Source organism: Mastigoproctus giganteus, chromosome 11 (genome assembly GCF_048544385.1).
Source record: "Mastigoproctus giganteus isolate SK-2022 chromosome 11, ASM4854438v1, whole genome shotgun sequence".
Taxonomy (NCBI): Eukaryota; Metazoa; Arthropoda; class Arachnida; order Uropygi; family Thelyphonidae; genus Mastigoproctus; species Mastigoproctus giganteus.
Genome location: NC_143585.1, coordinates 72,118,142 through 72,141,265, shown reverse-complemented (window position 1 = coordinate 72,141,265; position 23,124 = coordinate 72,118,142). Strand labels below are relative to the sequence as shown.

Sequence of the window (23,124 nt, the reverse complement as noted above, 5' to 3'; positions counted from 1 at the left end):
TCAAACTGTAATGATTCCTCACGTGTGAATGTAGATGCAAAATACTCATTCAGTTTGTTTGCTATCTGAGCAGGATGATCAACAGTCGAACCATCGATGTCAAGTGGACCAATCATATTCAGCCCCTTCCTTTTAGAGTTTATAACATAAAGAAATCCTTGCTGTTTTTCTTAGCATCTTTTGCCAAAGATTTCTCGTAATCCGCCTTTGCCTGCCGAACCTCCTTTGTGACCTGATTACAGACTAGCTTATATCTGCTACAGGCTTCTGCGTCGCCTGATAATTTATATGCATCCCATGCATTTTTCTTCTCTGTCACGAGTCTCATTAGTTCATTTGATAACCATTTAGGCCTAAACCTTGAACAATATTTCTTCATCGGTATGAAAAGTCTAGTAGCTTCCACGATTAATTCCTTGAATGCTTCCCACTTAGAATTTACTGTTTGTAACATCGTCAGTCGATCCCACTGTACAGAATTTAAAAACTGTCTGAGACCACTGTACTCCCCTTTACGGAAGCAAAAACCCTTTCCTTTACCCCTGACGGTAGTTACCTCTTTGAGTAAATCCCACTTCAGCACACTGTGATCACTGCCACCTAGTGGTTCCTTTATCTGCAAATTCTTAATACACGAATGATCACTGCTGATAACCAGATCAAGAGTATTACTTTCTCTGGTTGCCTCTCGAACATGCTGCTGCAGAAAATTTTGTAATTTTCATATTTTTTTAATCCCTTAATATGATGGTGCACAGAAATATGTCATACTTCTAAAGAGATGGTTGTACTTGAACCATCATTTGATTCAAACGATGAACAGTTTTTAACTTTCTGGAAATGGGGAACAGTATTTTCCTAACTTTCTGGAAATGAGGAACAGTATTTTCAGTTATCTTTCCTTTCTCATGTGACTATCTTAGTTAATATCATGTTTGAGGTCTATAAATATGTCTTAAAAATATTTTAATCAGGGAATCTGAGTGGCCAAGAAAGATCTCCACACAAACCGACACAACTGGGAAATTTGTCTTTAAAAAATTCAATTTGCGTGTGTTTACTGTAAGTCCCTGTATGTTTAACTGGAATTAAGTATGCTTAGAATAGTAAATAAATATATACAAAGGGTGATTAGAGAAATGTATGAAATTTAGCAACATTCTTAAAAATGTAATCCACACAGTACCATGCCCTGTACCCGAGTGGCCAAGAAAGATCTTCACACAAACTAATGACACAACTGGGAAATTTTTCGTTAGAACATTCAATTCGCATGTGTTTTCTATAAATCCCTGTATGTTTAGCTGGAATTAAGCATGCTTAGAATAGTAAATAAATATATAAAAAGGGTGATTAAAGAAATGTATGAAATTTAGCAACATTCTTAAAAATGTAATCCACACAATACCATGCCCATGCCCTGTACACTTTAAAAATGACAATTTAAAAAGTAATCCTCCATGTTTTTTTAATGTGGATCAGTGTTCTCCCCAGAAAATTTGGCCATTCAGCTGGGAAAGTGTAATATTTCTCAATATTATAAAATTTTCTATTATTTATGAATGTGACTTAAGCGATCCAGAGCAAAAATTAATTGCATAATTTAATGTTATATACTCCTGTCGCATTGACCGCGATCGCATAGTATATTCGAATTAATATTGATCGAGATCAGTGAGCAGTACCATACATTACTGCGAGAATTGCTTAAATTTAAGCCAGGATGTCAGTTAAATTCACCGGGCGGTGGGCCCACAAACACTGTGGATGTTTATCATAAGACTTGTAGTGTTCCTTGTTTTAAGCTTCACACCATGGATTCCCCTGAATCCATGGTGTGAAACAATGGTTTCAGGGGCTCAAAATAAGGAGTGGTCACTTTTATGCCTACCTAATATTTCTTCTAACCCTCCCCTAGATAGTGGAGGATTGGAAGAAATGAGAAAGTACTGTAACAGTACTTTTTTTTTTTTTTTTTTTTTTTGTGGACAGGAGCAGAATTTGGTTCAGCTGTTAACTGTAGTACTCCATCCATGACCATGAAAAAGTACAATTAGTTGTGCATTCTGAAATGCCTCTTCTTTAGTTACCAGTGCTGTACTGCATTATTATTTGACTGACTATAGCCTTTCTATTATCCTGCACATTTCCTGTTAGCCTCTGTTGGTCTCCCACATCAACAAGATGTTACCAATCACAGAATTGCCATTTTCTCAATGTTATTTGGTTGTTATATATCAATGCGGGCTGTGTAAAATACATACAAAGTTATCTAAATTAGCCAAGAAGAGCTCTCTTATGTACCCACATGTCTATAGAAACAATATTGTTAATACTCTAGTGAGATGTCTTCAATAAAACACCCTTTATAGAAACATAAATATATTGTATCCTTTCATTATTTACAAAGAAAATAAATTGGCATCTAATTCTTATATCTTTGCTTAATCAAAAGTGGCACATTAAACTGTAACTAAATTTATTATTTTAACAAATTCAGATGTTAAATTAATTTTACTTCCATTAAAATATTAAATTTCTCACTTAATTCCATAACAAAATGATTTACAAAAAACATTTACAATTTTCTTCAGCCACTGTTCTTTAATTGCAGATGCTCTTTAGATTCCAACTTTTTTGTAAAAAAAATAGTTATTCTCCCCTACCTGATATTTTCTTTCATAATTAAAAAAGCAGGTAATCTGTTCAGGAATTATAGAAAAACTCCTTCTCTCTTTTTTTTTTTTTTTTAGAACTAATGCTGTTGATGAATGGAAAGAAAAATGGTGTATTAGCATTAGTAGAGGCATTTGATGCAAGAAAGCAAGCTTATGCAGCATCAGCCAAAAAAAAAAAAAAAAAAACCCACTTCCACTTCACCCCTTTGTTCGTTCAGAATACCTGTCCAGCTGAGCCTTAAACTTATTTAGGCTATCAACTTCCACCACAAGGGATGGAAGTCTGTTCCACCAACCAACCAACCACCTGCTGGCTAAAGGCAAATTTCCGCACGTCTATCCTACATCTGTCTTTCCTCAATTTGAATTTATGCCCTCTCAGGTGATTTTTCTGAGCTAGAGGAAGAATCCCATTGGCATTGAGCATGCTCAAACCATTCAAAGCCTTATACACCTCTATCAGATCACCTCGCCAGTGCCTAGTCTCCAGACTCTGTAATTTGCAAAACTTAAGCCTTTCTTTGTAAGAGCAACCCTTTGTTCCATTCACTAATCTTGTTGCCCTTCTCTGTCCCGTTCCAGCAGCTCTACATCCTTCTTGAAATGAGGCCTCCAGACCTGTATACAGTACTCAAGATGTGGCCTAACCATTGCCTTATACAATGGAATAATCACCTCCTTATCCCTGCTGGAAAAATTCCTGTATATCATTGACAATACTCCATGAGCTACTCTTGTAGCCCATCTGCACTGCTCAGAGAACTTCATATCTGCCTGCACAACCACCCCCAAGTCCCTTTCATTCTCTACCACTGTCAGTGTAGTACCACAGAGTTGATACGTTGCTCTGGGGTTGCTGTTTCCCATGTGTAGTACTTTACATTTGTCAATGTTAAACTTCATTTGCCACCTCTCAGCCCATCTGCTCAACCTTTCCAGATCCTGTTGCAGCAGCATAGTGTCAGTAGTGTCCTTGACAACCCTGCCAACCTTTGTATCATCTGCAAACTTGGACATTAAGCTTGATATACCTTCATCAATATCATTTATAAATGCAGAAAATAATGATAGACCCAACACTGAGCACTGAGGGACTCCACTAATAACATTAGTCCACGATGAGCAGTGTCCATTGATTACCACTCTCTGTCTTCTCCCCCTCAACCACCCCTTTATCCCTAGCAGCAATTTGCCTCCAATGTCACACTGCTCCAATTTTTGTAGCAGTCTTCCATGTGCAACAGTATCAAAAGCCTTTCTAAGATCCAAGTATATAATATCAAAGTTATTCCCTGCATCCAGTTCTTTTGTGACTGCATCATAGTATCCAATCAAGTTGGTCAGGCAAGACTTCCCCTTAACAAAACCATGCTGTGTCTGAGCTATAACTGAAGTCTTGTCTAAATGATCCTGCAGTGCTTCTTTAACCAGTGCCTCCATTAATTTTCCTGGAACAGAAGTTAAGCTCACAGGTCTATAATTACTTGTGTCAGCCTTTGATCCTCCTTTGTGAATTGGGGTCACATTTGCACATTTCCAGTCTATGGGTACCTCCCCTGAGTCCAAGGAAGCTCTCATAATTATGGCTAAGGATTTGCTTACTTCCTTTGCTGCCTCCTTTAATATAACTGGATAGATCCCATCCACCCCGGGTGCCTTTGTTGTGTTTATCTTCAACAGTTTCTCCTCCACTTTACTCCCAGTTATTTCAAGATTCTGTAGCTTACTGCTAGAGTTGAATACACCTCTGGCATTCCCCTTGCTGAATAACTCCTCATGTGTGAATGTCGATGCAAAATATTCATTTAGTTTGTTAGCTACCTGAGCAGGATCATCAACAGTTGACCCATCAATATCAAGTGGACCAATCTGATTCATCCCCTTCCTTCTAGAGTTTACATAAGTAAAGAACTCTTTGCTGTTTTTCTTTGCATCCCTTGCCAAGGATTTCTCGTAATCTGCCTTCGCCTGCCTAACCTCCTTTGTAACTTGGTTGCATATCAACTTGTATCTATCATAGGCTTCTGTGTCATGTGTTAATTTGTAAGTATCCCATGCATTTTTCTTCTCTGCCATATGCCTCATTAGTTCATCTGACATCCATTTTGGCCTAAACCTTGAACAATATTTCTTAGTTGGTATGTAAAGCCTAGTAGCTTCCAAGATAAGTTTTTTGAATGCTTCCCATTTTGAATTTGCTGTTGGTAACATCATCAGTTGGTCGCACTGTATAGAATTTAAATACTGGCTCAGTCCATCGTAGTCGCCTTTACGGAAGCAATAACCCTTCCCTTTACCCCTAATGGTAGTTACCTCTTTGAGTAAATCCCACTTCAGCACACTGTGATCACTGCCACCTAGTGGTTCATTTATCTGCAGATTCTTAATGCATGAAGAATCACTGCTGATAATCAAATCAAGAGTATTACTCCCTCTAGTTGCCTCCCGAACATGCTGATGTAGAAAACAATCATCCAATAAATCCACAAAAGCCCTGCTAGTGTGTGAGTAACCAGCCCCCAAATTCCAGTCAATATCTGGGAAATTAAAATCTCCCATTATAAGACTCTCTAATTTACTGGCCCACTCTATTTCCCTGTACAGTTCCTTATTATACTCATCAGAGTCATTAGGCCTATAGCACACTCCTACTCTCAATTTTGATCTCCCAATGCTTATGTCACACCAAACTGACTCAACACTGCACTGTCCGGCGATGTCGACTGGCTTCTCTTCCTTGGTTTTTATGTGTTTCTTAACTAATAGCATAACCTCTCTCCCCTTCCTATCCTGTCTATCCTTTCTGTAGACGTTGTACTCCCCAAATTGCAGTTCTGCATCCCTTATATCTGTGTGACACTACGTCTCTGATATCCCAACAATATCTGCCTTTGATGTTTTGAGCAATACCTCAAATTCATCAAATTTATTTACTAAACTCCTAGCATTGGTGTACACGCAAGTATACCTGCACCTGTTTCTATTCTTAGCTACCCTAACACAACCCATGTGTTTACTTGTACCGCAATGGCTCCCAGCAGTCTCTGAAATACCATGCATCTTGTTTTTCAGGCTTCTGCTCATTCTAATAGAAGCAGTGCAAGAATCTCTTTCACCTATGCCAGTGGCTACTGTCAATCTATTGGTCTTTGTCTCCCCCCAAGCTAGCAGTTTTCCGACCCACCTAACACTGCCTCGATAGCATCAGCAAATATTCTTGCACCCTTTCTATTTAAGTGTATCCCATCCCTGTAGAAGCAATCTCTCCTGCTAACAAGTACAGTCCAGGCTGAAAAAAATTCTACCCCTTGAGCCTTGCACAATCTTTCCAGGGCCGAATTGATTGACAAGGCTCTCATCATATACTCCCTCCTATCGTGTCTGGGCAGAATTGCAGACTTTCAAATTCAACCCTAATTCTCGGCTTTTGTTCAACAGTGACCTGTACTTGTTAAGTAATTCTGCCGGTCTCCTACTCTTAATATTATTAGTGCTAACGTGTACAACTATATCACCTTTTGTGCCCTTAAAAGATGATATTCGCTCTACAACGTCATCAACCTCTGCCCCTGGCAGAAACACCCTGGTCCTGTTCCACCTATCTTTTTTACAAAGCATGTTCCCCGTTTCCCTGACAATAGAGTCACCAACAACTACTAGTTCCTTCGGGACCAACGCATTCTGCCTTGGGGGTTGTCTCTGTGTCACGCAATGCCCAAGTGCAAGCTCTGGCGTTGATGTGGGCAGCTGAGAGCTTGATGGGCCCCTCAATTTAGTTTCTTCGAGGGCATCCACCCTGTCCTTCAAGCTCTCATATAGGCCCACAATAACGCCGAGTTGTTGCCTGATATCGATACACTCCTTGCATCGCGCACACACAAAGACATCCCCCTTGGCAGTATCATGTCCCGTACCCGATTGCTCTGCAAACATCAAGCAAACAGTGCATTTTATAAGGCTGTGAGTCAGGACAACTGTCCCCCCTCAGTTCTGCTCTGAGCCACAGCACTTCCATTAGCTTGAGCCTTTTGCTTTGCTGCTCTTGTCTGAGTCATGATTCTATTAATTTATTAATTAATTGTAATTAATTATGTTATGTTATTAATTATGTTAAATATAATGTGTTTCATAGTTCAAGAACTATTGAACTTGAACTATTTCATAGTTCAAGAAACACAAAAACTATGTGTTTCATAGTTCAAGAAATATACATAATTAAACATTTATAGTGTTTTCAATGTTATTTAAATATTAAAGATGACTCTTTTTCAAGTTGCAACAACTGTTATAAACATGTAAAACATTATTTTGTGATTTTCTGATTAATCTGGTGTATTTATTCTTTACTCGGCCTTGTAATTGCATAAAAGTATCGGTAAGGGTATCATATCCACGTGATACAAGTTGCACCACCGCTGAACGAGAAGTTTTTTAGACATATTTGGCCGCTTTATTGACCAATTGATACATCAAATTATTTTCTATAATTAGCTTATAAACATAGTCAGGATCATTAGTTTATTCTAAAGTGAGACAGCAAGATTTGGAAGTTAATTAATACTTGTCCGTAGATTTGCCGTTCATAACTTGCGCCATTGTTATACGATACAACCTTATATCCCAAACTAGATAGCGTTAGTATATTATATAATATAATATTGTCAATTAATCAGCAAAATCTATTAAATTTGTTAAACTTCATTGTCAATTAAATTGTATTTTTTAACTAAATACATATAACGACTTAGACTACAAATGTAACATAGTTAATTAATACATAACTTCATACGGAAGTTATATAAACGGAACTCCTAGATATTTGATACTGAAAAATATATATAGCGTTATAACTGTGTTGGGATACAAGTTTAGGGTTATAATTTTGTACTGAAATTGAAATTAAATCGAAATCATGACTCAGACCAGAGCAGCAAAGCAAAGGGCTCAAGCTAATGGGAGTGCTGTGGCTCAGAGGAGGATTGAGGGGGGGGGCAGTTGCCCTCTGAATCGCAGCCTTTTAAAATGCACTGCTTGCATGATGTTTGTAGAGCAATTGGGTACGGGACATGATATTCCCATGGGGGATGTCTTTGTGTGTGCGCGATGCAAGGAGTGTAACGAAATCAGGCGACAACTCAGCGTTGTTATGGGCCTATATGAGAGCTTGAAGAACAGGGTGGATGCCCTCAAAGGATCTAAAGTGAGGGTCCCATCAAGCTCTCAGCTGCCCACAACAATGCCAGAGCTTGTACTTGGTCATCACGCAACACAGCGGCAACTCCCAAGGCAGAATGCGCTGGTCCCACAGGAACTAGTAGTTGTTGGTGACTCTATTGTCAGGGAAACGGGGAATATGCTTTGTAAAAAGGATAGATGGAACAGGACCAGGGTATGTCTGCCAGGGGCAAAGGTTGATGACGTTGTAGAGCGGATATCATCTTTTAAGGGCACAAAAGGTGATATAGTTGTACACATTGGCACTAATGATATTAAGAGTAGGAGACCGGCAGAATTACTTAACAAGTACAGGTCACTGTTGAAAAAAAGCCGTGAATTAGGTTTGAATTTGAAAGAGTCTGCAATTCTGCCCAGACACAATAGGAGGGAGTATATGATGAGAGCCTTGTCGATCAATTCGGCCCTGAAAAGATTATGCAAGGCTCAAGGGGTAGAATTTTTTCAGCCTAGTCTGTACTTGTCAGAAGGGACTGCTTCTATAGGGATGGGATACACTTAAATAGAAAGGGTGCAAGATTATTTGCTGATGCTATCAAGGCAATGTTAGGTGGGTTGGAAAACTGCTAGCTTGGAGGGGAATACAAGGACTAATAGATTAACAGTAGCCACTGGCAGAGGTGAAAGTGATTCTTTCACTGCTTCTATTGGAATGAGCAGAAGCCTGGAAAACAAGATGCAGGATATTTCAGAGACTGCTGGAGTCATTGCAGTACAAGTAAAAACATGGGTTGTGTTAGGGTAGCTAAGAAAAAGAACAGGTGAACTAATGCTAGGAGTTTGGAAAATAAATTTGATGAATTTGAGGTCTTGCTCAAAGCATCAAAGGCGGATATTGTTGGGATATCAGAGACGTGGTGTCACACAGATATAAGGAATGCAGAACTGAAATTTGGGGAGTACAACGTCTACAGAAATGTTATTAGTTAAGAAACACATAAAATCCAAGGAAGTGAAGCCAGTCGACATCGCTGGACAGTGCAGTGTCGAGTCAGTTTGGTGCGACATAAGCATTGGGAGATCAAAATTGAGAGGAGGAGTGTGCTATAGGCCTAATGACTCTGATGAGTATAATAAGAAACTGTACAGGGAAATAGTGGGCCAGTAAATCAGAGAGTCTTATAATGGGGGATTTTAATTTCCCAGATATTGACTGGAATTTGTGGGTTGGTCACTCGCACACTAGCAAGGCTTTTGTGGATTTATTGGATGATTGTTTTCTACATCAGCATGTTCGGGAGGCAACTAGAGGGAGTAATACTCTTGATTTGATTATCAGTAGTGATTCTTCATGCATTAAGAATCTGCAGATAAAGGAACCACTAGGTGGCAGTGATCACAGTGTGCTGAAGTGGGATTTACTCAAAGAGGTAACTACCATCAGGGGTAAAGGGAAGGGTTATTGCTTTCATAAAGGCGACTATGATGGTCTGAGACAATATTTAAATTCTATACAGTGGGATTTAAATTCTATACTGATGATGTTACCAACAGCAAATTCAAAATGGGAAGCATTCAAAGAACTTGAATGTATGTAAAGAACTTGAATGGTATGTAAAGCTACTAGGCTTTACATACCATTTACAACAAACTAAATGAATATTTTGCATCGACATTCACACATTCATTCTGCATGGGTAATGCCAGAGGTGTATTCAACTCTGGCAGTAAGCTAGATAATCTTGTAATAACTGAGAGTAAAGTGGAGGAGAAATTATTGAAGATGATTTCAAGAAAGGCACCTGGGGTGGGATCTATCCAGTTATATTAAAGGAGGCCGCAAAGGAAGTAAGCAAACCCTTAGCCATAATTATGAGAGCTTCCTTGGACTCAGGGGAGGTACCCATAGACTGGAGATGTGCAAATGTGACCCCAATTCACAAAGGAGGAACAAAGGCTAACACAAGTAATTATAGACCTGTGAATTTAACTTCTGTTCCAGGAAAATTAATGGAGGCACTGGTTAAAGAAGCACTGCAGGATCATCTAGACAAGACTTCAGTTATATCTCGGACACAGCATGGTTTTGTTAAGGGGAAGTCTTGCCTGACCAATTTGATTGGATACTATGATGCAGTCACAAAAGAACTGGATGCAGGGAATAACTTTGTTATTATATACTTGGATCTTAGAAAGGCTTTTGATACTGTTGCACATGGAAGACTGCTGCACGAATTGGAGCAGTGTGGCATTGGAGGCAAATTGCTGCTATATATAAAGGGGTGGTTGAGGGGAGAAGACAGAGAGTGGTAATCAATGGACACTGCTCATTGTGGACTAATGTTATTAGTGGAGTCCCTCAGGGTTCAGTGTTGGGTCCATTATTGTTTTCTGTATTTATAAATAATATTGATGTTGGTATATCAAGCTTAATGTCCAAGTTTGCAGACGATACAAAGGTTGGCAGGGTTTTTAAGGACACTACTGATGCTATGCTGCTGCAACAGGATCTGGAAAGGTTGAGCAGATGGGCTGAGAGGTGGCAAATGAAATTTAACCTTGACAAATGTAATTTGGGAAATGTAATGTAAAATGAAGTCCATGGGTACTTCAGGGGAAGTACCCATGGACTGGAGGTGTGCAAATGTGACCCCAATTCACAAAGGAGGGTCAAAGGCTGACACAAGTAATTATAGACCTGTGAGTTTAACTTCTGTTCCAGGAAAATTAATGGAGACACTGGTTAAAGAAGCACTGCAGGATCATCTAGACAACATTTAAGTTATATCTCGGACACAGCATGGTTTTGTTAAGGGGAAGTCTTGCCTGACCAATCTGATTGGATACTATGATGCAGTCACAAAAGAACTGGATGCAGGGAATAACTTTGATATTATATACTTGGATCTTAGAAAGGCTTTTGATACTGTTGCACATGGAATACTGCTGCACAAATTGGAGCAGTGTGGCAGTGGAGGCAAATTGCTGCTATGCATAAAGGGGTGGTTGAGGAGTAGAAGACAGAGAGTGGTAATCAATGGACACTGCTCATTGTGGACTAATGTTATTAGTGGAGTTCCTCAGGGTTCAGTATTGGGTTCATTATTGTCTTCTGTATTTTTAAATGATATTGATGATGGTATATCAAGCTTAATGTCCAAGTTTGCAGATGATACGAAGGTTGGCAAGGTTGTCAAGGACACTACTGACGCTATGCTACTGCAACAGGATCTGGAAAGGTTGAGCAGATGGGCTGAGAGGTGGCAAATGAAGTTTAACATTGACAAATGTAAAGTACTACATATGGGAAACATCAACCCCATAGGAATTTAGTACTTTCTCTAACATGTTGGTACAAATAATAATCCTCTAGTTTATTTAAGAGTTTTTCCCCTCGTAAGTTTCCCCTCACTTATTCCTATCATTCTGGGGTAGATTAAAGTCACCCATAATAAAACGTTCATGCTTGCTTGCCCATTCTGTCTGCCCGTAAAGACTCATCATATTCTTCACAATCTTCTGGTCTGTAGATTACTGTCCGCTCTCAATGTTCCTTTGCTTCTAACTCACGCCACACAGATTCTATTCTTGCAGATTCTAGTGTGCATGGTTTGTCCATTTTCTTTTCAGTACAGAACTTTTGATAGTAGTTTTTGCCACCAAATTCCTAATGAGGGGTGGGATTTTTTGAATTTTTTTTTTTTTTTTTTTATATATGGGTGAGTCAGAAAATAAGACATTTTTCATGCTCAATTTTGACTTTCACATTTAAATGTTTTTCCCCAATTTGGCAAAAACTTTTATGAAAATGCATAAATGTTTTCATTGACATATTTCCTCCTGTCTGTCTTCCCCTCCCCACTCATCCCTGACATTCTGTGCCTCTTAAGTGTCATTTGCAAAAAAACGGTATCTAGAGTTAAACAAAATGAAATGCTGTGAGCCTAAAAAAAATTTCTGGAATTTTGCATTTATCATGCATACACAAGATGTTGCATAAACTGGTAACATCTGTACACCTGTCCAGTTCTATGGCAAATTTATAATTTTACCCTAACACTGTCAAAAGTTGTAATTTTATACCTTCTGTATGAAAAGATATTCCAAGAATCTCTCTCTCTTTCTCATTTTTTGAAAATGAACATGTAATAATTAATTAAATATCTTATATATTTTCTGTGAATAATAGCATATTTTTCTTTATAAAATATATATGACCAGTGTATATGTATTCCTGAAAAAATCTTAATCTTTGCCAATATTCCAAGGATGTTTAGTTTCCAGACTGCTGGATAAAAATCTTTTTTTTTTTTTTTTTTTTATCTGTGCTGTTATTCAAAATGAGACTGCACTAAAACTTTTAGTAGTACTGTCTTTAAAATAAATTAAATATTTTGTGATATTGTGAGTTATCAAATTTTTCATATGATATATAATTCATTATTTATTATCGAAAATAATAAATGAGGTTTTTTGCAATTAATATTTTTAATATGTTTTTGTATATTTTTATTTTATAGCACAAGCTCGAACAAGAAATAGGACAAAGGGGTGAACAAATTGCAGCACTTCAGAAGGCTTTAAGTGACTTACAGTCTTGTCTTTTTCAAGAAAGAGAACATGTATTAAGACTTTATGCAGAAAATGACAGATTAAGGGTAAGGATGATGATTTGTTGTTGTATCTGTTTTTTGTCTTTCTGTTTCTAGTTTTCTAACATTTGATGATTGTATCGCAGAAACTTTTCTGTGTTGCATACTTGGGGGGAAGAGTTGCCTCTTTCAAAATTTTCTTTACATACTGATTTTTTATAAGGGTATGTCAATAAATAAGATAAATTTTGGTATATTTTCAAAATGGTTTATTCTAGAAATTTTAGAAAAATATCTTTATGCAATTTTTCACTGTAATCAACTGCCTGGTAGTAAACATTTATCCCATTTACTGACAAACATTTTGATTTGAGCAGAAAATTTTTGGCAAAGTCTGTATATATAAAGTACAGTTATATTAAAATATTATATTGTTATGTAGAAGGTGATTGTACATTTTTTATTGAGAAATTAACGCTTTTTAAAGGTTAGAGTAAACTTGTCAAGGTTATAAGCGCTTTTAAACATGAAATCAATAGCTCGGTTATTAATAAAATATAAGCGTGTGGATGTTATTATTAGCATTAGCATTAGTTGAGGCATTTGATGCAAGAAAGCAGGCTTATACAGCATCAGCAAAAAAAAAAAAAAAGACGCCCTTCCCATTTCACCCATCCGGTCACTCCAAATGTTTTAGTTCAGCCTTAAATTTATTTAAGCTATCAACTTCCACAACAACAGATGGAAGTCTGTTCCAGCAGTCAACTACCCACTGGCTAAAGGCAAATTTCTGCACATCTATTCTACAACTGTCTTTCCTCAATTTGAATCTATGTCCCCTCAGGTTCTTAATCTGAGCAAGCAGAAGTATCCCATTAGCATTGAGCCTACTCAAACCATTCAAGGCCTAATACACCTCGATCAGATCACCTTGCAGGTGCCTAGTCTCCAGTGCTGCAACTTGCAGAACTTAAGCCGCTCTTGGTAATAGCACCCCTTTGTTCCTCTCACCAATCTTGTTGACCCTCTCTGTACTCGTTCTAGCTTTTGGGCTGACCATTGCCTTATACAAAGGGATAATCACCTCCTTGTCTCTGCTAGCAAAATTCCTGTATATCATTGGCAAAACTCCATGACCTACCTGGCAGCCCATCTGCACTGCTCAGAAAACTTCATATCTGACTGAACGATTACCCCCAGTTCTTTTTCATTCTCCACCTCCCTGAGGGTAGCATCACACAGTTGGAATGTTTCTCTTGGGTTACTGCTACCCATATGTAGTACTTTGCATTTGTCAATGTTAAACTTCAGTTACCACTTCTCAGCCAATCTGCCTAACTTTGCTGGATCCTGTTGCAATAGCATACTGTCTTTACTGTCCTAACAACCCTGCCAACCTTTGTATCATCTGCAAACTTGGACATTAAGCCTGATATATCTTCATCAATATCATTGATAAATACACAAAACAACAATGGACCCAACACTGAACCCTGGGGGACTTTGGTAATAACATTAGTCCATGTAGAGCAGTATCCATTTATTACCACTCTCTGCCATCTCCCACTCAACCATCCCTTTATCCATTGCAATAAAAAAAAGAAGTAAAGTGCGGCCATTATCAACCCACTGCAGGATGGAAGCCTCCTCAACAATTTATGCTGAGGGAAATGGACCATAATCTGCGATGCTGGTCCAGTGCGGGTTGGCAGATCGACCGTATTCAGCAGTCAGGGGCTTGAACCCCGGTCTACTCAAAGAGCGTGTGCTACTGCACTCCCGCTCCTGACCACTTGGCTACAGAGGCCATTGCAGTAACTTGCCCTTAATGCTGTTCCGATTTGTACAGCAGTCTTCCATGTGCAACAGTATCAACAGCTTTCCTGAAATCCAAGTATATGATATCAAAATTATTTTTCGCATCCAGTTCCTTTGTGACCGCATCATGGTATCCAATCAAATTGGTCAGACAAGACTCCCATTTACAAACCCATGCTGTGTCTGAACTATTACTGCTGTCTTGTCTAGGTGATCCTGTATCACCTTCTTAACCAGTGACTCCATTATTTTTAAACATGAAATCAGTAGCTTGGGTTATTAATAAAATATAATAGTTGAGGCATTTGATGCAAGAAAGCAAGCTTATACAGCATCAGCAAAAAAAAAACAAAAACACCCTTCCCATTTCACCCATCCAGTCACTCCAAATGTTTTAGTTCAGCCTTAAATTTATTTAAGCTATCAACTTCCACAACAACAGTTGGAAGTCTGTTGTTATGGAACTTGTGTTGATCACACAAGTTAAACTAACAGGTCTATAATTATTTGTGTCACCCTTTGAACCCCCTTTGTGAATTGGGGATACATTTGCACATCTCCAGTCCATGGGGACCTCCCCTGACTCTAAGAATGCTCTCATAATTACGGCTAAGGGTTTGCTTACTTCCCTTGCTGCCTCCTTCATTATAACTGGATAGATTCCATAGATGCCTTTTTTTATGTTTAACTTCAACAATTTCTCCTCCACTTTGCTCTCAGTTATTACAAAATCACTTATCTCCCTGTTAGAGTTTGATAAACTTCTGGCATTCCCCTCCTTAAATAACTCCTCTTGTGAATATAGATACAAAATACTCATTCGGTTTATCAGCTACTTGAGCAGGATCATCAATAGCCAAACCATCTATGATAAGTGAACCAATCTGATTCACCTTGATACAGGATCCCTTCCTTCTAGAGAACTTAAAGAACTCTTTGCTGTTTTCTTTGTGTCCTTTGCCAAAGATTTCTCATAATCTGCCTTTGCTATATTATTATCATTCATCTCTAAAATGTCATAGTTAAATAAATAAGTAGCAAAAAGCAGTAAGTAAATCAATAAGATTTTTCTTACCTGTAGGATGAAATTTACTATTGGCTTATTAATTCTTGCTGTTATATTAAAAATAGTTTTTGCCTCCAGTAATAGCCAATTTTCTACATTACCTGTTAATCATACTTCCCAAGAAAAGAAACCCAAAACTGCTGCCTTAATTATAGGAAACGCTATATATGTGACATATATGATGTGATTTCCACTGGTTGCATCATAGCTACATTGTATGTTAAAGGAATAAATTAAGGTATAATTACCTGGTAATAGATTTTTTTTGTTGGTTGAGTATCATAATTAGAAGACTTGTTTCAATGATTGTAAAAAGTTAATATATATAATGAAGTGCATTTCATCATAGGTCTTCTTAAATCTTGCTGTAACTGTTTGTTCTAGACAAGGGACCTTAAAGTAATTTTAGTGGAAGATAAAACTTTAACTTCTTAAAAAGAAAGATGATATTTTTTTGCTCTTATACTACATATATTCTAGATAAGAATAAATTGTTTGGTTATTTATTTATTAATATGATTGCTGGAATCTTTTGTTTTATAAATGATCACACAAATGATGACACCTCAAACCTGGCAAAGAAGGGGAAATTTTCGTTTGATATTTGCATTAGTGGTAGTAGTGGTAGTAATGGCAAATGATGCAAGAAAGCAAGCTTATATAGCAAAAGCCAAAAAAAATAAAAATAAATAAATAAAAATTTCACCCATCTGTTCACTCCAAAAATTTTGTCTAGTTTTTCCTTAAATTTATTCAACCCATCCACTTCCACAACAACAAATGGAAGCCTGTTCCAACAATCGACACCTGTTGGCTGAAGGCAAACTTCTGCACTTCTATCCTGCAACCATCCTTCCTCAACTTGAATTTATTCCCCTTTATGTGTGTATCGTCTCAGCAAATGGTAGAAACCATTAACATTCAACTTACTCAATCCATTTAAAGCTTTAAACACCTCAGTAACGCGCCTCCGTAGCCAGGTGAGAAGGAGCAGCAGTGCGTAGCACACGCTTCTTGATTAGACTGGGGTTCAAGCCCATCACCACCAAATACGGAGGATACCGAAAGGTCAGGGAAGGACCACCGCATATCCCAGAGCAATATGGCCTTAGTTGCTAATGCTCCTAAAAACCAAACAACAACACCTCAATAAGATCTCCCTGCAGGTGCAGGGAGATCTTATTGAAGTGTTTATTAGCATTAGCATTATTAGAGGCAAGTTCAAGAAAGCAAGGTTATGCAGCATCAGCCAAAAAAAAAAAAAAAAAAAAAAAAACTATCCCATTTCACCCCTCTGTTTGATACAAATACCTGTCCAGCTCAGCCTTAAATTTATTTAGACTATCAAGGCTTTATACACCTCATTCAGATCACCTCACAGGTGCCTAGTCTCCAGACACTGTGATTTGCAAAATTTAAGCCTTTCTTCGTAAGAGCAACCCTTTGTTCCATTCACTAATGTTGTTGCCCTTCTCTGTACTCGTTCCAACAGCTCTACATCCTTTTTAAAATGAGGCCTCCAGACTTGTATACAGTACTCAAGGTGTGGCCTGACTATTGCTTTATACAAGGGGATAATCACTTCCTTATCCTTGCTAGAAAAATTCCTGTATATCATTGACATGACACCATGAGCTACTCTTGCAGATCGTCTGCACTGCTCAGAAAACGTCATATCTGCCTTCACAATTACCACCAGGTCCTTTTCGTTCTCTACCACTGTCAGTGTAGTACCACAGAGTTGATACATTACTCTGTGATTACTGCTTCCCATATGTAGTACTTTACATTTGGCAATGTTAAACTTCATTTGCCACTTGTCAGCCCATCTGCTCAACTTTTCTAGATCTTGTTGCAGCAGTGTACTGTCATTAGTGTCCTTAACAACCCTGCCAACCTTCGTATCGTCTGCAAACTTAGACATTAAGCTTGATATACCATCATCAATATCATTTATAAATACAGAAAACAACAATGAACCCAACACTGAACCCTGAGGGACTCCACTAATAACATTAGTCCACAATGAGTAGTGTCCATTGATTACCACTCTGTCTTCTCCCATTCAACCATACCTTTATCCATAACAGCAATTTGCCTCCAATACCACACTGCTCCAATTTGTTCAGTAGTCTTCCACGTACAACAGTATCAAAAACCTTTCTACGATCCAAGTATATGATATCAAAGTTATTCCCTGCATCCAGTTCCTTTTGTGACCACATCATAGTATCCAGTCAGATTGGTCAGGCAAGACTTTCCCTTAACAAAACCATGCTGTGTCCGAGCTATAACTGAAGTCTAGTCTAGATGATCCTGCAGTGCTTCTTTAATCAGTGCCTCCATTAATTCCCTGGAACAGAAGTTAAACTAACAGGTCTATAATTACTTGTGTCACCCTTTGATCCTCCTTTGTGGATTGGGGTCACATATGCACATCTCCAGTCCATGGGTACCTCCCCTGAGTTCAAGGAAGCTCTCATAATTATGGCCAAGGGTTTTCTTACTTCCTTTGCTGCCTCCTTTAATATAACTGGATAGATCCATCCACCCCAGGTGCCTTTTTTATGTTTACCTTCAACAATTTCTCCTCCACTTTTCTCTCAGTTATTACAAAATCATCTAGCTTACTGCCAGAGTTTAATTCACCTCTAGATGTGCAAAATACTCATTTAGTTTGTTAGCCACCTGAGCAGGATCATCAAAAACCAAATAAAATATTATTTGGTTTATGAGCACTCTGTACAGAATCAGCAATTATAGCATTTATTTATTTTTTATTTATTTATTTTTTTGGTAGTTGTTTGCACATCGGCTTCTGTCGCCATAATGCACCTCCCAAGGTTTTTGCAGTACTTTGATCCAAACCCAAGGCGGGATTCGAACCCGCGACCTTTGGGTTGCCAGGCAGGCACTTTACCCACCCGGCTAGCCCGGTCGGCTTATAGCATTTATAGCCAGTAGATTAATCCCTTTCCCTCTACTGTTAACATAGCCTAGGAATTTCTTGCTACTTTCTTTGCATTCTTAGCCAAATACGTTTCATAATCTATTTTAGCCTGCCTAATTCCCCCCACCAACAATTTATAATCATCCCATGCATTTTTCTTCTCTACTAATAAGCTCATCAGTTCATCTGACACCCATTTTGCTCTAATCCTTGAACAGTATCTTGCATTTTGTATAAAACGCTTACTAGCTTCAGTGATTACCTCTCTCAATGCTTCCCATTTGGCATTCAAACTTTTTAACATTAGTTTGTCCCACTGAAAAGAATCTAGAAAATGTCTGAGGATATTATAATCATCTTTGTGAAAACAAAATCTCTTTCCTTTACTCTTGACCTTAGCAAATAATAAAAGGAAGAGATTTGTTTTGGTAAAATAAAGTATTTGTTTGAACAATACATACTCAGTGATCATTGCTATCCTAAAGGCTTCTTTACTTGAAGATACTTAATATACAATGAATCACTACTGATAACCAGATGAAGAATATTGCATTTTCTTGTTGCCTCTCTAATACATTGGCGCCTATAACATTCCTACTCTCATCTTTTTTTTTTCCAGTGTTTATGTAGGCTGACCGGGCTAGCCGGGTGGGTAAAGTGCCTGCCTGGCAACCCAAAGGTCGCGGGTTCGAATCCCACCTCGGGCTTGGATCAAAGTACTGCAAAAACCTTGGGAGGTGCATTATGGCCACAGAAGCCGATGTGCCAACAACTACCAAAAAAAAAAAAAAAGAAAAAAAGTGTTTATGTAACACCAGACTGACTCAGCATTACACTGGCCTGTGTCTATTAGTTGTACTATTTTATAATCTGTATGCTTAACCCAAAGCCAACCATTCCCCTCCTTTCTGTACACATTATAATTGCCATATGCAACTTCTCTATCCACAGCATCAGAGCGATACTTTGTTTCTGTTCTTCTTGCAGTGTCATGATTTTATCACGATCAAAACTTCAGCTCATCAAATTTACTGTGCTCCTAGCATTAGTGTATAAATAAGAAAATAACATGTGCCTATCCATGTTTTTAGTAACTCTTACATATCCCCAGGGGCTCACATCTTGTGAGTATGGGCTTGGCACACCCAGGGTCTTGAGCTGGATATCATCATTCTTCTCTTTCTTGATCATTCCCTTATACTCTCCCCCACTCCTTCCCCCTCTCCCAGGGTAACTCAAATTTTTTTTTGGCTGATGCAGCATAAGCCTCAGGCCTCCATATTAGCCATACCATATGGCTAATAATAATAAAATCCCATGTAATTACTAGTCCCCCATGTGACAGGCCTTATAATGTCCTTCCCCCTCCTCCACTTTTGATTAATGCATATCACAGAAGCAGTGCAAAAATCAGTTCTATCTCTGCTAATGGCTGTCATTAAACTATTAGGCTGTGTCCCCCCACTTCCCAAACTAACAGTTTTCTGATCCATCTAACACTGCCTTGATAACATCAGCAAATATCCTGGTACTTTTTCTATTCAAGTGCATCCCACTTGTATCAAATCGGTTCTTTCTGTTAACAAGCACTGGCCATGCTGTGAAAAATTCTATCTTATGTGCCTTGCACAGTCTCTCCAGGGCCGAATTAATTTTAACAAGGCTCTCAACATGTACTCCCTCCTATCTCATCTGTGCAGAATTGCAGACACTTTCAAATTTAATCCTAACTTTTCCCAATATTGTCCATTACTTGTTAAATGAGTCCTCAGATCTCCTACTCTTAATATCATTAGTGTTAATGTGTACAACTTATGTTTTGTGCCCTCAAAAGATACCTATTCTAAACATCATCTACTTTTGCTCCTGGCAAACATACCCCAGTTCTATTCCACCTTTCCTTTTAGCACATTATATTTCCCTGACAATAGTCACTGACAATACCTCTTGTGGGACCAGTGCATTCTGCCTTGGGAATTGCTGCTGAGCTGCCTGATGCATAAGTGTAAGCTCTAGTGTTGAGTTTAGCAGCTGAAAGCTTGATGGGGGCGGTCACTCATTTTAATTCCTTCAAGGGCATCCATCCTATTCTTCAAGCTCTCATAAACATCCATAAGATACATAAAGATATTCCTCCCCCCTTTGGCTGTCCGTTCCAGATATGGCATAAACAGCACATTTTGTTAGGCCATAATTTGTAGGAGAACCCCCCCCCACACACACTTTGAGCTCGTTGCTTTGCTGCTCTAGTCTGAGGCAATTTCTGTTTAAATTCAATTTAATTTGAGACTAATACACTAAAATAATAGATACCTAAGTGCAATAAGACATTATGCTATCCAGTTTATATACATTTGTAGAGTTTTTCACAATAGGTAACGGTGTCAGGCAGGGCTGTATTTTATCACCTCACCTCTTTAATCTTTATGCCGAAGATATCATGCACAAAGCTTTGGAAGATTTAGAGACTGGCATCAAACTTTGAGGAATGAAGATAAACAACCTTAGTTTTGCAGATGATACTGTGAGGATCATCTTAAAGAAACTCTGAGGAGAGTATATGAAGCAAGTAAGAAAAAAGAATTGTTTCTGAATGTGTGTAAAACTAAAATTATGATGATTGGTGATAATCTCGATTCCTGTAAGGTGATGGTTAATGGGCAAGATATCAAAGAAGTTGATGAATTTGATTACTTAGGGTCAAGAATAAATAAAAATAGTGATTGCTCAAATGATATAAAGAGACAACAGGCAATTGCTAAAACGTTGGTCGCTGATCTGATAAAATTATGGAGAGATCATGATCTGCCCCTAAAGACGAAACTGAGAATCATTGATTTGTTAATTTTTCCAGTTGCCACTTATGGATGTGAAGGATGGAATCTGAAAAGAGTTGACAGGAAGAAAATTGAGGCATTTGAAATGTGGTGTTACAGGAGAATACTGCATATTTCTTACTTGGATTGAAGAACAAATGAGTGGGTATTGAATAAAATTGGCAGGCCTAAAATTCTTTTTCATAGCATCAACAAAAGAAAACTCAAGCTTTTTGGTAATATAGTAAGAAGGGAAAACTTTCTGTTGAAGAATATAATGGAAGGAAAAACTGAGGGAAAGAGGTGCAGAGGAAGACCTGCAACTAGGTGAAAGAATGGGACATCGGTGAACTTCTGGGCATGACATTTTATGATGCTGCTCGTGTAGCACACGATCAATGCAGTTGGAGGAATTTGTTGGTGGCCACAACAGATCCTCAGAGAGCTATGTGACTGGAAGAAGGAGAAGAAGCATTAGTCAGCACCATATAGACACTTATCTGTCTGTAATGCAATTGAACAGTTCATCTAATCTCACATAATTCCGATAATATGCATTCATCTTAATTATACTTCTATTTATCTATACAAGCAGTTTCCACTTTACAAGTTTTCACTTTACGAATTCCCAGGTTTAAGAGTCCCCCCCCCAAGTATCAAGTATCAACCAAATTGAAAATATGAACATTAACTGCAATCAATAAATGCTAAACATTCATAAATATGGCATTTAAAACCACGCACATAGCTATACAATACAGCACTACTGTGCATATGTTTTGTTTATTCAGGCAAACAAAAGCATCTCCTGCTTGAACTCGGGTAACATGAAGCAGTTACCATGCTGACTTTACATGATCATCAATGAGTGTCAATTTAGTCGATGATGATGAAGAATAAACATTCATTAATATTTGTATGACATAAATAATTTCTTTATTGTTATAATTTGCCTGATTTTAAAGGCTATGTTTTCATTTCTTTGGATAAATAAATTATTGTTTAAGCATAAACTATTGTTTTGTTGACCTTTATTTACCACTACTATGGTCAAATTTCATTGGTCAAATTGAGATCATAATCCCTGTTTTTAACACTATATCTATGGAAATAAATTCCCATTTTAGAGTTTTCACTTTACAAGCGTGCGCTAGGAACGAATTAACTCGTAAATTCTGGAACTACCTGTATATATACAGGGTGATTCACTACCAGTGCGACAAACTTGCAGGAGGTGTAGGGGGCACAAAGACGAATCGGAATCACATAGCATTGCAGGGTCCGAAATGCCTTCGTCATGCGGTAGAGGACGTTGAACGGGAGGTTGCGTGACCAGTGATCCCGCTGGAAGTCAGCATTTGTGAACCGGTTCCCAAGGCAGTAGGATGGATGAGTATTCAAACATTGAACTGGCCGACATGCACCTCGCGTATGGAGCTGCGGACTGTAACGGGCGCGCCGCTCTGCGCTTGTACCAGGAACGTTTCCCGCACAGGCATGCTCCTCATCATACAATTTTCGCACGTGTGCACAGAAGGTTACATGAGACTGGTTGTTTCACGAGAGGTACCATGAATCGAGAGCAAACGACGAGGATGCCGGACAATGAGGAGAATGTCCTACATCTTGCAGAAGGCAATCCGAGTACGAGTACTCGAGCGATAGGCCAACGATTGGGTATTTCCCAATCCACTGTATGGAGGATACTGTCAACAAACCAAATGAGTTCATACCATCTGCAACACATCCAATCATTGGAGCCTGCGGATTATCCACTCCGGAGAACTTTTACTACTTGGTTTCTTCAACAGAAACAGTTCGCAAATGCTGACTTCCAGTGGGATCACTGTTCACATGACCTCCTGTTCAACGTCTTCTACCGCATGACGAAGGCATTTCGGACCCTGCAATGCTATGTGATTCGTCTTTGTGCCCCCTACACCTGCAAGTTTGTCGCACTGGTAGTGAATCACCCTGTATATGTAATAATGATAAAGATGAGATGTAATGAAATTACTGAAAGTCTTAG

The 23,124-nt window shown here is 38.4% G+C and overlaps 1 protein-coding gene across 1 annotated transcript in view; it reads left to right on the top strand.

Moving 5' to 3' along the window:
- Positions 1-23,124, top strand: part of LOC150078116 (coiled-coil domain-containing protein 77-like) — a 55,032-nt gene that overhangs the window by 14,569 nt on the left and 17,339 nt on the right. Inside the window, exon 3 of the mRNA XM_090384468.1 lies at positions 12,374-12,511. Within this exon, the coding sequence (XP_090240594.1) occupies positions 12,374-12,511 (138 nt within the window). The remainder of the gene's footprint in view (positions 1-12,373; positions 12,512-23,124) is intronic.